The sequence below is a fragment of the Halictus rubicundus genome, chromosome 9 (genome assembly GCF_050948215.1).
Source record: "Halictus rubicundus isolate RS-2024b chromosome 9, iyHalRubi1_principal, whole genome shotgun sequence".
NCBI lineage: Eukaryota > Metazoa > Arthropoda > Insecta > Hymenoptera > Halictidae > Halictus > Halictus rubicundus.
In genome coordinates, this window is record NC_135157.1 from 9,984,387 (window position 1) to 10,000,000 (window position 15,614).

Here is a 15,614-nt window from a genome sequence, read left to right on the forward strand (position 1 = left end):
ACTGGCCCCGCTAATAAAGAACACGTGATAGACAATAAAGAGCAGAGGGATTCGATGTTAAAAGAAGTGCATAGGGCTCTGTCAGTGCCGATACCGAGCGGTCGCGTATGCGCGCTTCCTAATCCACGGGAGTGAGGATGCACGGGGACAAGATGACAGGCAGCCTCTTTAATGAAGTATGAACAAACGAGTGTCGATGAAAAAACCGTGCAGAGGAGAGCTCGTCGGTAAATGGAAACGGGTCGGGAGTGCGGCTATACGTATCGACCGTGCCGCGTGTAATATACCCCGGCCGTATCATCGAACGGGACAAATCCAGAGGAAGCCAGCGGAATCTCTTTCGCGGCAAGATATTTGCCGCGCGCGATACGGCAGGTAAGGTTTCAATAAAAGAAAAGAGGCGACTTAAAGGCTTCGCTGGCGAATTCCGTGACGTTCCCGATTCGCGATCGTCCCGCGGCCGCGAATCCTCGAATCGGACCACGTCCGATCCGCGATCGAGCCGCGTTCCCACGGCGGACGACCCGTGAAAAGGCTCCGTTTTCAAAGATAACTCGCCGACGATCCCTTACTTTACCCTACTCGTCCATTCCTCACGGCTCTATCGTCAGTTACCGGCAGTCTTTGGTTCCGATGGTCTTCGGTCGGCTTCGATGACCGCTGGGAATTTTTGGCGCATAGTCTTCTCTAGAAACCTACGAGCTTTTACAGACTAGTGGATCATCGGGAGCCTAATTGTCGAAACAGAAAAGGTCATGAGAACAGTTTCCTTTGTGCCCATTTTATCCTTAGTTGTATCATCAGGAACCCGATGAGACCATGGCAGACCTAGGAAAGCCTTTTTAGCCCTTTTTAAGACTAGAAAAGGATCTTAGAACTTGATTAAGCTATAGGACAGTGAGCTTGCTCTATGACCATGTTCAGGTATTATCCTTGAATCTGGAACTTCGTTCATCTTGGACAGGCTAGGAAAAGCCTGGCTCATCAGTTCCATTCCTGGGAAAACGATTTCAGAGCTTGGCGCAGTTGTACGACTACAAGATCAGCTTGCTGTATCGTCATTTTTAATCTTCAGTGTATCGCCGGGAACTTGGCAGATCCTGGACAGGCTAGGTAAATCATCGCTTTAGGATTAGCAAGATGATTTTAGAGGTTGAGAAATCCAGCCTCCACGAGTCCGTAGCCTTAAGTAAATCGTCAGGATCCCGATGAATCCCTGACAGACCCGTAGCAGCCTCGTTAGGCCCTTTCCCGCGCGGAGGTATCTCGGCATCAGCCGGCGATCGGTTGATGAGGCAGAATAATTACGAAATCAGCTCGCCGGCTGTAAAGAATCCCGCAAAAAGGAGCAACGGCACGCGTGCACGCTTGTCCTAACTGTACCCGTAGCATGGTCCGCGGCTAGGCAGGATCGTAGCTGAAAGAGAGTAGGGATCAGTCGTCGCTTCGGTCGCGCGAGGAAGGAAATATCAGGGTAAAAAGTAGCAACCGGCGAGAGAACGGCTCCGTCAAATGGCAACATTTCATTCTGCCGCGTTTAATGTCGACCTGGCCATTAGACCGGCGATATATCCCCCTCGCCTATACCACTCTCCGTAGCGGGTTTAACGCACTCTGTCCGGGTCCAATCCGTGGGATAGGAATAAACCAGGAGAGGAGTTGACAGGATCGTGGTGGAGACCAGAGAGAGGAGACAGTCGTTCGTCCCCGGCGTGTTCGGTTTCAATGGCAGGCTGATTTGTCTAAGTATGAGAAACCGCTGTTCGCGGCCGCATGCACGGCGACGCCGACGGTCTTCTTGCTTATCTGGATCTAGCCAGGCGACAGAAAACGCGCTCCCCGCGTGCCGGATGTGGCTTGCAGGCTCGATCGCGACCAGACGCAGATCGCGATCCATCCGACTGTCGCCGTATACCGGTTTCCCGGACACCTTTGCCACGTACATACACGTTTCCAGGAGACGCGACGTGGAAATCTTCCTTTTTCCGCGGGTACTCTGCACCCTATGTGGGCTGAAGGTCTTTGGACGTGCGGCGTCAAGGAATCCAAGGGTCGCCGGGAACTTGTACTCGATCCCCATGACCATCGTCCATCATATTATTCCCTTGAACATACCTTGATCACCCTGAAGAATACTCCAAAATTGATCATTACATACACTCTCTGGGATTTAAAGATACCTGTGAAAGACATCACAGAGCCTGGATCATCATGAGATTGTAGTGACACCTGTAACGTCAAGGGTTAAACGCCTTTGGTAATTCTTCAGCAGCCTCCAGGACCATGTCGACAATTTATTGCGCGACATGTCACAATAAATGGAACTTTGGACGTTTGTGCAAAATCAAAATGTTCCAAGTCGAATGTAAGAGAGAAAATGAATACACGTAGTGTCGCATAATTCACTTATGAATCTCTCGCGGCATAATCATAAATTCCAGCTTCGTTGTAACGTTCGTTATTCGAAGAAAAGCCATTCGCCTCGAGAAGAACGTCCGCGCATTTCTCAATGAAACGGAGGAAATGGATACTAAATGCATACAATGTAAGGACTCGAGTGCTTTGATCCTCGAACGGTTATTCCATCGTGAAAGCGTGTTAGAGTGACACAGAGGATCGCCACGAGGTTGACGAACGTCGTGAAAGACCATCTCGGATTCCGCAGAAAAACAGGCAGATGTGTTTATAACGCCGTTTGCAGCGCGTGCGCGCGGTTTCGTATCGCGAGCTATGTACCACGAGTGCCGTGGGTTTTGCCGCGTTATGGAGCGGTGATTTTCTTGCACGCCCGATAAATTATCGCAAATGAGCGTGACGCGGACACCTGTCGCACCTGTGCACCGACAAATGTTCTATTACGGCAGTTCTTTGCCAGGGATGCCTGACTCTCTCGGGTTTTTGGAGGATTCTGCGTCAGGACTGACGATCTTGAACGGTTTCAAGAAGACTTTGAAGAGACACCATCTTCTATGGATAGCCATGTGTGCTGGCTATGTGGCTCTATCATCAACTCTTATGTAGCCAAAATTTTCTACGATTTTCAATGATGCACTTTATAGTTTCAGCGCATATTTTCACGCGCAAATGTAAATTTGTGATAATCCAAGAAGAGTAATTTTCCTATTTGTGAACAAAAAAATTAAATTTTCAAAAAGAAATTGAGAGTGGGTACCCGGTGCCAGGCCACCTTTTTCTATGCTAACCTTTCTGAAGAACATTTTAAAGGGACACACAATTCTCGCAATTATAATTTCCACGAAGAGTTTCCGTTGATGAGAATATCTGTGGAGACGTTAAGACCCGTAAAGCGTCGAGATCATCCCGATGGTGTAACGTTGAAAGCCGGAGACTTATAAGAGCGTCCGGGCGACGCGGAGTCCCGGAATCCCAGAAAAACCACGGTTCCAGGTCACCGGTGCAAGAAAGAGAGAGAGAGAGAGAGATAGTAAAGATAGGAAGAAGAGAGCAGAGAGGGAAGGAGAAAGGAGAAAGAGAAGCGAATGCTATCTGGCGAACTGATTTATACGACGCTAGATTGTACGTTGTACACCTTGTCTTATCTGGCTGAGATGTATGCACCGCTATCTGGCTACATTTACGTCACTAATTACACGCGGGCGCACGTGCACTTCGCGTTTTAAAGGTTACATCAGCGAGGCCGGGGAGTCGCAAAATCGAAGCGCAATTAGGCATAATGGATGACGCCGTGTGCGCGCGCGCGCGCGCGGAAGAAGCCCAGGCATTTCCTAGACATTTCAAGTTTTCTTGCAGGCGCTTCTCTCCTCTTCGCGCTTGTCCGCGGCTCTTCAAACGGGGCCGTCCGCTTTTATGAAATACGAAAGATAAGAAAGGGACCTGGCATTAAAGGCGATCACGCTAAGTGCTCGGTAACATTTATCAAGATAGAGAGAGCCCGGGGAGCGCTTAATCATCTGCGGAACACGCTCGTTCCGCGATTCCGCTGTCCCGAACGAATCGCCCCGGTTCTATTAAAACAACAACGATAAAGGGAGGAAGACAGAGGGGGAAGAAAGAAAGAAAGATCGAGATGCAGTTCGAGAACAATTGTCGGGACCGGTATCGGCAACGTCGCTCGGACAAAGCGAGATAATTGCGCCGACGACGACGACGACGACGACGACTTTTCTAAAACGGTACAATAGTCCAAGGGTGGCGAGAGCGGGAGGTCAGCCGCGGTTACCGCTAATTAACTCTCTATCCGGGTAATTGCGCGACACTGGAATGCCATAAACTGACACGGTCAATAACTGAAAGTCTATATCAAACGGTCGTTACGATTCGCGGTACGGTGAGTAAAAGATCCCATAAATGTGTCGGTGCGGTAGCGCGGAACAAATGGGAAAATATTTCAACGCAATAACGGAGAACAACGAGCATACGAGTCGCGGCCGGGTAAGAGTTATTGGTTTTCGGAGAAGAGCGATACCGTCATGAACATAGACTGTCCGGCTTTTCCGATTCAAATCGATCCGCGCGAGCAGGGGCAAAATGGCACGCTGATCGCCGAGGATGGAATTAGATTTGTTTCTACAGCTACGAATTGCCTTATCTACGTCTTGCGCTTTGCCGATCTGCGGAACCGCGTTCGACGTTAACCGGTGCGCCAATTAGCGTCCAGCTGGAATACCAATCTGAAATGACTGAAATTGTGCGCCAACCTGATTCGAGGTCTTCAAGAGATCTTTGGAAGAACTTCATAGGTCTTCGAAGGATGCTGAGATGTCTTGGATACTCTTCTACGATATTTAAGTCCCCTGAAGGTCATAGAAGGACGCTAGACTGTTTTGAAGAATTATAGAGGTCCTCTAGAGGGCACCAAAATATTTTGAATACTTTTCTACGATATTTAAGTCCCCCGAAGGTCTTAGAAGGACGCTAGACCATAGGATCATAGAGGTCTTCAGAGGTCACCAAACTCCTCCTCAGTTCAGAGAAGTTCTTTCGCGATTTTCGCTCTGATTCTAAGAGAGTCAAGCCTCTGGCTTTCATTTAACCAACCGGCTGCCACTTGCGGCTCAAGTATCGGCGGACCTCTGCCGGAATTCCTGTCGAAGGCGCGCTTCCTTGCGGAATGCGGGAAATTCGCCTCGCGTCCCGAGGATCACGACGACGGCCGCCGTGGCCTCTGCTCGATTCGCCGATGCGTAGGAACAAGGGAAGAAACGTCACCTTGTTCGTTGTTATCTCCCGCAACGGTGGCAGAAGTAATATCGTACGTGCTTACGGGAACGCGACGTCGAGGGTGTTACCTCGGTGTGGCGTTTTATCGATACCGAGGCTGGCCACCGCACCCGCGTAGATCCACGGGAAATTGGGAACGAACGTCCTTAGGAATACCGTTCCCACCGTGGAACACCGGGATTTCAAGGAAAACCTTCGACGGAACGGACCCAACCCCCGGGCCATTTTAGAATTGTGGAGGCTTTGTCCCGTCGTCCTACGTTTCCGAAAATTTCTCTTTTGCCCGCTAGATTTTCTTCAGGGTCCTCCGTAAGCGTGGACGTTGTCGATTTTGCACACCTGCCAACCAGATCCGCGCGGGATAAGACTTTTTCGTCAGCGAAAGTTAGAGCACTTTCTAGACTCTGGGACGTAGAGGGCTTGAGACAAGACCTCTAACAACCGTGGGGAAATGACATGCTGCTCTTATGGCAGTCAGAAATATTTCTAGGTGGCACAGCTTCTGAGACTTCAAGGTACAAGACGCAAAAAATTCTAAACTAAAAAAATTCAAGGATAGTAGTATTCGAACAGCAATGAATAACCTTGAATGACCTTTGAAGACTAGCATATCATTACGTGTTATAGGTCAATATAATCGTCTCAGAATACCTAGATAAAAACATACAATTCCTCCAAGAAAAACGAAGGTCACCTTGAAGATACCCGGATGTTGAGATTCCGCGCGTCCAATCGAAAAATAAAATGGAGTGTGGTGGACGTAACACCATCTCGTTTCTTCTGACATCACGTACCGAATCGACCACAGTCAGCGTATTTTTCCATCGACTTTGCATGAACATTAACCCGGATATGCACGGGAAATTTTCGAAACGAGGGAAAAGCGTTCCGTGCGATAAATTTTTCTGCGAGACAGCCCTTAATTCCGAGACGCAATGCAGATGTTTTCTTTCTACGGTTCGCGTAATAATTCAAAGATATTACTGAAGACATATTTCTTGCGCGCAATAAAAGCGAAGTAATTATTAAGGCGCTCTACGGTTTTGTTATAATACCTCGCTGGGGAAATGGAGTCCAGTAATGGGCCGCGTAAGCGCAACTCATCCGCGCGCTCTTCTTCTTTCAAGCCTGAATTAATCTTTCCTGCGAATTGCCAAGAAAATTTCTGAGAGTAACGAGGGGGGTGGCGACATCAGAGAGAAACACGCCCCCCCCCCCCGTGCTTTCCGATGTAATTGGTCCATTATTGCTCGCTGAGGCTCTGGGACCGCTGGTCACCGCTGTGTCTCTACCACTCGCGAGATCTCTTTCGAATCTCGTTCGCGATTAATTGCATTCCGAGCTGCAATAACGAGAGAAATTTCTGTTTCGTTGCGTGATTCCTTTCGTGCATTTGCTAGGAAACTAAACTGCTTAAAGAAAAATCTGAAAAGTTAATTAGCACAATTCCTTTAAGATTGCGGAAACTTGATCACTTTAAAATTTACGTAACAAAAATTTTACCACAATTTACATTTCTATAATATTTTATATGGGTCCATAATAGATGCAAAATATGAAGATTACACCAATTTGCGGTTTATGACCTCCAGAAAATCAGCCACAACTTTGTAACAAACAAACAGTTTTAAACCAAAAACATTGTGAACCATTCTCCAAACTAAGCTCTGTTAAATCCAAAAAAGTTTTTAAAAATCCCCTTCCTCCAGTCTCCAAACTGAACGCAACTCTCTTCGGGAAGAAAATGAAGAGTTTCTAAAATGCGATAGAGTTTACGAACGTGGAGTTAACCCGTCATTCCCGGTCAGAAGATTAAAGGAGCGCCATCGGGAAGAATCCGAGTGCCTATAAAAGTCGCGAAAGTCTGCGGGTAATTAATACATCCGACGTAACGAGTAATTTACGATCCCCGAAGATAATCCTTATTACCGAGGAATTTCTTTTGCCGAACCGAGGGATAGAGATTCGGAGCGAGAAAGACGGCATCGTGGAATGCAGGTCCCGATGTAAGTAACATAACAATCGCGATACGTAACGCTCGTACACGGGCTGTTACAAAGGGCCGGCGAACGTAACGACACATCAGGCATCCGAACGTTTCCTGGTCTGTTGCTGGTGTTGCTGGTGCTGTTGCCGGTGGCCGGGTGCGCGCGGCGAGCCGAGCAAACATACCTCGAGGGTTCTCGATTCTCCGGCTGTGGAATTTATCTGGATACCTGTTGAACATGCAAGATGGATCGCTCTACGCGCTTTCCCGACTTTCGCCCGGTTTCTCAGTTAATTATCAAGAAGCGGCGGGGGCGGTGACGGCGGCTCGCGTCCTCGTTGTTAACCGATCTCGGCGGCCGCGTTTCGGCGCCCACGAAATTGCGAATACTGTCCGCGATGGCCCAGCAATTCGACTTTCTGTCACCAGAAGAACTGGGACTCGAGTCATCAACTATCAGCCTATTTAGCGGCGCTGGGAGCTGTATGGGGTGGCCAACTAGGGTATGTGTTGTACATCAATCGCACAAAAGTCGATCAAATAAATCAAACTTTGCTACTATAATTACTAGGCTTTCAATTTTTGTAGGCAAACTTCAAGAAAGTGGGATATAATTAAATCTTATCTCCAATGGTAGTAGCCTTGGCAGATCTGAAAAAAATAAAAATCGTACTAAAATTTTTGAAAATTTTCAGATGCCATAAGCTCATACAGATCCGTACACGTACGTTTATATTTGACCCTCCATGACGCGTTCGACTTGAAAAAATGCTTTTAATGTGACTGAATAGACAACCGCTGACTTCACATCTAGTATTGTTTATGCATTTAGGTATACTTTTCTCCAGTATCGTGGGATTGTCGTCACAAGAACCACTCGAAATTGTCTGCCAAAATCTGGCGATCTCTAGACAGCCGTAGACATCTTATCGTCGATCGGTATCGATATTAATTAATCGAGATTGCGCGTCGAATATTGTATTCGATAATAAGTAAAAGCGTAACAGATAATAATCACTTTCTTCGCTATCATGTCACACTCATTTACGAAACATTTGTGCAATACACAATCACTTGGAAAAGCTACAGAAATCCGGACAAGTAACCCGAAGCGACACGAACGAGGTGGGGTAATCCTCGAGTTCGATCGGTTGACCTTTACCCAGGACCGGCGATGTTTCCGGCGAGATTGGACACCTTTGGTCCGCATCCGTTTTTCCAGGCCGCTTGTTCACCTGGCGTATTACGTCAGGACGTGTCGTTCAGGCCGCAGGTCGTGAACCTCGCGACAGATGACGGAAATAACCGACCTAACTCCCTTAGCACCGCGAGACTAACTCGAGAGATGTACCCGTGATACTATCTTTACTCTTTTTCCCCCCACTGGTTGACAGGCTGACGAATGCGTTAAGTCCCATTCACACGAACCGAGGAAACAGAAAAAAAAATCTGCGCAGAATCCTCAGCCTCTTCCCGAATTGATTAGGTCACTTCCTCGTCCACACCAAACTTCTTGCTCTCGCTAACAACAACAAGAAGAAAGCTGTGCATCACAGGACAGAACACGGAAGTTCCGCCTAACCAAGATGATCGAACCGCTGACAGTCAATAGAAAGGTATCCTCTGTCTTCTTCAGAGACGATCCAAGATTAACATGAAGAGCAGCATAGCTCGAACTCAACTGTCACGAAGTTAGGGTAACGGAGCAGCACGAAGACACCAAGCGTCCGCTTTTCCACAGCGCGCGTGCGGTTTCTCTTTCTCACGACGAAGATTTCACCGGGAAGATTAATACCAAAACTACCGCTTAGGTTCACATTATCGGCTCTACGATTGCTCAAATCATAAAGACGCTCCTGTCGATAATTGTCGAGTAACTTTCATAACCCGAGCAGTGTACCGACGAGAACTGAACAAAATCTAAACAAATCAATTAAAATTTTATGAAGTAGTCGTTTTTAGAACTCTAGTCAAGTTTAGTACCAATATCAGGGGATGCCCGACAGAATGTGCATTCAGAGGAACTTTAAAACCCTTTGCATTACTATTTATTTCGTGGTTATAGTAACCAAAAATTCGAAACAATTTTTATAGTAGTATTAAACAAGTTTTCTCCAAATGCATCGACTGCAACAAAATAGAATTTTATTTCGGTTTAAAAAAAGATTAATTTATTAGACTTTTAAATTTATTGGGCTCCCTTGGGATACCTCCGGAAGGACATAGGGAATTGTCGAAGGTAGCACAGCGAATCAGGTGCTCTGTCGTCATTGTAAGGGTTCAGAATTGATCCACACAGGTGCAAGGCGAAGAATCGTTTGATTGGGAGTGCATGCGGGAAGATGATAGCTGGTAGACGCCACTAGCCTGCGATCTCGGTCATTCGGCCGGTGTGAGGAACGCTTTTCGACGTTTGTCTCGTCTATGTTTATGCCGTGTCGTCTTCTGGCGTCGAACCGGATTTATCCGGCGCTCCCGGTGCACCGGCTACTGTACTCGCGACACCTTACTCGACTTGGCAAAGCGACTTTTCCGAAGGTAAATATAGCGGCCCGCTCGCGGTACACTCACGCCGTTCGGCAGCCGATGCCAGATACACAAGGACCGACACAAGTCGGTGTTCACCTGGCTGCCTGGTGGGGATCTTTGGCGTACACCGAGCAAACACGTCCAACGCAGTGTAATACGCGGCACTCTAACTCTATGCATTCTGGGTACGTCACCCGGTTACCGGGGCTGACGTTCTAATCCAACTATGCCATCCAGTTCGGTGAAGTTCGAGCGACGACGCTGACCGCTTCGGGAACGATCATTAGGCTTCAGACGATTAGGTACGGTGAATCACTGATACCTCTTTTGTCAAGCTCTTTTCGCAAGACGTATCATTAGACTACCACTTGTATGCATTCGCGACAAAAATGGATAGGTACGATTGAAAATAGTACAACAGTTCGGGGAATTTAAGAACATCGATTTCCAACTTACATTGGAATTAGGAAAAATTAAAATAGGAGAAAAAGGCGGTTCCTGAAATTTTTCTAAATACAGATCTACTATTTATATTATAATCTACGAACCTTTGAAGCGTCCTTCTACCAAAATTTTGATTTTCCTTTGAAATGGTTCCCTTCAGTCCATTAAATGGAAATGATACTGCTTATACAATTAGAGGCCATACATTCTGTGGCTCTTTTCATGCAACTGGTGTTCGACGAGCAGCAGCAATAAGGTATCAATTCGCTCTGCAATCACTTTGCATTATCCTCGCCGGCGCGGCGCTTTTAATTCAAAATCGATTTCCCGGTGGCGTGCAACAAAGTTGAAAGGCGGGGAAAGAGTTCGGAATTAATTAACAATTTCGCAACGATGGCCCCGCGGGTCAAAGAATCTGTACGGCTTTTGGGGACAAAAAAATGGCGCTTGTTACGGGCTCTCGCAACTTTGCTGCGTCGACCGTTTGGCCCGGGGGCATCATCTTTTCACCGTGCTGCTCTTTGTGGCGGAGCGGCGCGCAATTTCATTTCGCGTTACTCGATCGAGCTTAAATCCGATCGGGGGCGAAAATATTCGGCCGTGAAAAATAACGCCGCCGGTGTCGAGACAACGCCGCCATTTTACGGGAGAAATTCTCTGGCCAACGGACACTCGCGTTCGAATATAAACGAGCAGCGAGCGGAACGGAACGGCCGCCGATAACTAAATGAAGTTAATGCGTTGTCCGTAACGCGTATCGAAATTAAACGTTGCACTGGATGATTCTGCTCATCGGCTGGGTTTAAACGATTCCCTTTGCTCCGTATTTGCTAACAAACTGCGGATTATCGCACTCTGTGTGCTCGACTGTTTTCTTTTAAATACGTCGCAGTTCGATGAAATACACTTCCGTGGAATTTTCGATTCTCTGGAAACGAGGGTTTCCAGAATTTCAGGTATCTACGATAACACTGTTGACAAACCTCGATGCGATAAGCGCAACTGGACTCTGCGGGTCTGCGGTGTTGTGAAGTTGAACATGATTTTCAAGAAGCAAAACTTTTTTCTCCTTAGGTGTATATCAGGTGTAGTACTGTTCTTTACGTTTACAAATTATATAGGTCTCAGAATTTAATTTTTATTTGCGTCATATTCGTCTAAAATAAATTTAATTGAAACGTTTAAGATGGAGCAGGTTCAAAGGAGTAATTGGTATGATAAATGTAATCTTTCAGTTGCAGTTGTTAGGGTTCTGACAGCAATGAAAACAAAATTCTTTCGTCATCAACATTTAACCATGAAATAAATTTCTTTCAAGAGTGCATTGGGGTAAAGCAAGTCTCAATCGTTTTAATCGCGAAGCAGCTTGTGCGAGAAGACGTGAGAATTGAAAAGGGTGTTTTGACAATGAGAACACGCAGTTTTCGACAATCCAGCGCCACCACCGCACCGGGAGCAGATAGTGAAAGCCAGATCGATGCCGTCGGACCGTCAATATTTATTGTAAGGCTTAGCTCGGCTCGGTTTATTATCACGAAAATCGTATCAGAGAGGGGGGGGAGAGCAGATAAGAATTTTCACCGGCAGCTCGCCGGTTCCACACCGTTAGTTGCTCGACGCATTCGTCCGTCGCGACGGCTCTATGAACCACCTACATAGCGAGACGTTCTTTCCTGCGCACGGTTTCCGCGTTCTCCTCGGTTCGTCGCTGTCGAGAAACGCGCGAAACGTAGTTAGCGCTGGTTCGAAGCTAACTCAACGATTTCACTTATTCACGCCCCGGACACCGAGAACGGACTGAGAACTCATTGTAATTTCATAGAACCCGACCGATCCGCCGACGAGAAAACGCGTGGTAATTGTACAAGCTGTCGCCGATTACTATGATCTCGAAATTTACCATGATCTTGTACAGGTGTGCGCAATTTTGATCTACAACTTAGAAAAATCGCCTGTAATATGTTCAATGCTTTCTTGATTTTAGTCTTCCTGTGGCAACACTGCACGAAGGTCTGGATTTTCTGCAGATTTGCACGCATTCGACTGCGGAATCCGTCGATCATTTTTTTATTAATTTATCAGAAATATTTCTAGCGAATTAATTAAACGAACAGCTGCTGCATCGGGGACGATAGAAAAATATGTTCTAAAAAATTCGTACACGAAGCAGTGACATTGAGGATGTTACAAATGTTAAATAAACATCACTGTTCCATTATTTTTCATTGATCACGATTGCTACGAGTGGAAATAAATTTCTATTTATTTTCAAAGTAGATGCAGGAAATTTTGAAACGAAGAAACGCAGGATTAAGCAACGTTCACGGCACCGTAGAATTTCCCCGACATTCCGAAGGCTGTTCCCTCAAGATAGCAGGCTTCTTCGCTCCTAAAAGCATGATTAATCGCGTGGGCGATTAACCTAGCCTACGAATTAACCCCCGAATGAATCAACAGACAGGAATGTATTAATGCACTGTGTCGAATTCGCCGGTTTCGTCACGGAATTTAAACAAGCAGCAAGCAGACGTCGCCGCGCTCGTACCGGGAGATGCGGAATTTTTCTCGAAGCTGGTGCAAAATTGAAACGTTTGCGCCCGTTCTCGTAAATTGTCTGACCCTAATCATCCTCGCGGGAATTTTCGACGTACGCTCTCGGAGGAGCGTCGATTCGTCTGCCGTGGACGGTTCTGTCCTACAAAAGCCGAATCAATTCCAAAATTGGCGCGATCCCGGCGATCAATCGGCAGTACGTCGCCAGTCACGCGGACCTTCTGTATCCATTACGAAGCAGAGAGACGTAATTCGTGGAACGATACGTCGTATCGACGCCTGGCACCGTTCGCAATCGGTCGCGTCCGCCCACGGAAAATCCGGCGTCCATTAACAGCTTGCCGAACATTCGGCGCTGTTCCACGCTTCCGCCTCGCCCCGAGAAATTTTCGATATTTGCTCGAATATTAAACGAACGCGCAACATAAACCATCCGGAATCAGCGGCATCAATCTTCCGGCCGCGCGCTATAAAACACTCGCGCTCTAGCAAACTCTATTTCGTTTCGAACTTTTTGATTACTCACAAATCTAAGAGCAACCGCTAATTAATATTAACACAAGCACGAGTCCAAAATTCAGAATTCAACTGAAACCGCATCTAGATTGAACACAAAACTTTTGAACTCTGAGGGTTTCTCTGATATCGTGTTTCCAATCGCATCGACACAAACGCGCGAGTTAAAATTCTGCTCGTTCGTCGTCCAATTGCAGCACGCGGCAGCATCAACATTAATTCAACTCACGTGTCCAAAGACGACAATACCAAGTCAATTTTCCGAACCAAGCAGAAATTAATTGAAGCGATTAAAAGAATAGCAAGATAGCAAAACGAGAACAGAAGGGCAACCTGCACGTCGTCGCGAGATTGTGAAAGGGAGGACGAAAGTTCCAGGACCCTTTCCAGAAGGACAGAGCAGGTCCGGCTAATAGCCGCTTCTGGTAACAATGCGACAATCAACTATAAAAAGAACAAGAGGCAAGGGAATAAGGAGACCGACTCTATAAATGTTTACGATCGATCGATAGGTGGTATGTAGAGGAACGGACCGCAGTTCTAGCGAATGTTACGTGCGACGGCTGCTGGTCGGTCTCGGTCCATTGTGTCGGGTTGTGCCGTCGCGACGGTCGGATCGACGCAATTTGTGACGGCGTCGGTCGTCACGGAGCAAACCGTGACGGCCGCGAACGCGTTGACGCGCTCGCTCGGCCCGACCCGGCCCGGCTGTTAGCCAAACATCGGGATCCGCCCGTGAAAATTATTATCGGCCCGTATTACCGGTACTTTAACGCTTTGTGGCCCGTTCGCGGCGCAGCGCTGTCCACGGCTTCAGCTATGAGATTGTTGCGTATCGAATGTCCGATTGTCAGCAGTAACGTTGCACATAATTAAACTGCGGATCTTTGTATGATTATCGAATATTTCCGATCGGACCGTCGATACTTACCGATTCATTCCTGGCCGGGTTACTGGCGACCCATATCACTCGTGCGTCACCGTTAGAGGATCATTCGCAACTTTTATTACGTTCTCGGGTAGAGTTAACAGAATTGGATACGCTTCGACGTAGTGCGATCAGTAGAAGAATTATTGTTAGATGAATGTATCCGTTTGTGACGTAATGAGCGTCGTGTTATTTTCTACTGATTAAAAAAGGAATTTATTCGCCAATCTAGGTACTCGTAAACATGTGAAAAATTCTCTTTCTCGCGAATCAGCAGCGATTATTCGGCAAGGTTTGACTCGGTAGTGATGATCTAGGATGATCGATAGAGGACAAGCGTGCCAGCAAGTGACGAGCGCAGACTTCAAAGTGAATTCTTTTCATCGGATCTTGTTGCCGTCTAACACAATGGGGATCGCGTACAAGTAACAGTATGTACATTGATCATCGGTGCTCGAGCTACGGGCGCCATGTTCCCAGAAGATCGGCGCGCATACGGTTCCCCGGAGCAGCGATTATTTCAGGTGATATAGGTTCCTTTACGAGCATCGAATCGCCGTAGTTACGACCCGATAAAAGGTGGAAAGCGTGATCGAATGACGTCCGCGGACAGCCGATGATGACGTCCACCCCATGACGTCTCCTTTCTACCGATCGCTGCGTATATATTTAATTCGAGAGGCGTCGGGGTCCATAGAACAGTCTCGTTAGTCCCTGAGGCGATCACTGAAACGATTTTTGGCAGCGACCCTGTCTTCTGGTTTGTCACACCGCTAGAATTCTCGCGATTTTCTGTGCTGCGGACGTTGGGCACCTGACAGCTCTAGAAGCTAGACTCTAATGTGACGTGATCGCCTATTTGACCGTCGCTTTCTATTCAGATAGCAACGTGTCACGGGAAATAGTCGTTCTTGCGGGAACATCAATATCGTGTGTGTTTCGGAACGCTCGCAGTAGTTCTGTTCTTAGAACGTCTTTGCACACACGTAACTTTTGAACTGGTGATCTCCTAGGATTGAAACTTGGATTTTCGGCAATTTCTCGCCAAAATCTACAGGATTGCATAAAAAAAAGTTGAAAATTTCTGGTTTCCTGAGGCAAAGTTTAACCGAAAAATGACATTCTTTTTAATAAAATGGGATACGTAAAAATAAATGTATAAAAATGTGTGTAAAATGTATAAAACGCGGAGCTGCATTCTTGTAAAATAAAAAGGCCAGCGATTTGACAGTGAAAGTGGCAATTTCAGTGTTAAAATCGACCGGAGGCGATGTTTCTGGCAGCGAGGAGGTAACTAACAGCGATCGCAGTGTAGGGAAGAAAATACGTTTCATCGACATCCCCGTAGCATGGCCTGCAAAGGAGATATCGTCAGCGTGACCTCGCGCATTCTGCGAAGAACCAGGCGGTTGATCTCGGTGAGTCCCCCCGGACGTTATTGACATCCCCACGAGG

The 15,614-nt window shown here is 47.0% G+C and overlaps 1 protein-coding gene across 2 annotated transcripts in view; it reads left to right on the forward strand.

The window, feature by feature from the left end:
• Pdk1 (Phosphoinositide-dependent kinase 1) overlaps positions 1 to 15,614 on the forward strand; it is a 744,020-nt gene that overhangs the window by 664,385 nt on the left and 64,021 nt on the right. The window contains exon 1 of one of the 2 annotated variants that reach the window (XM_076793523.1): positions 15,291 to 15,577. The exons of the other annotated variant lie outside the window; for it this stretch is intronic. Within the exon in view, the coding sequence (XP_076649638.1) occupies positions 15,509 to 15,577 (69 nt within the window). The 5' untranslated portion in view covers positions 15,291 to 15,508. Of the gene's footprint in view, positions 1 to 15,290; positions 15,578 to 15,614 lie in introns of those variants that run through there. 2 annotated transcript variants of the gene reach the window in all.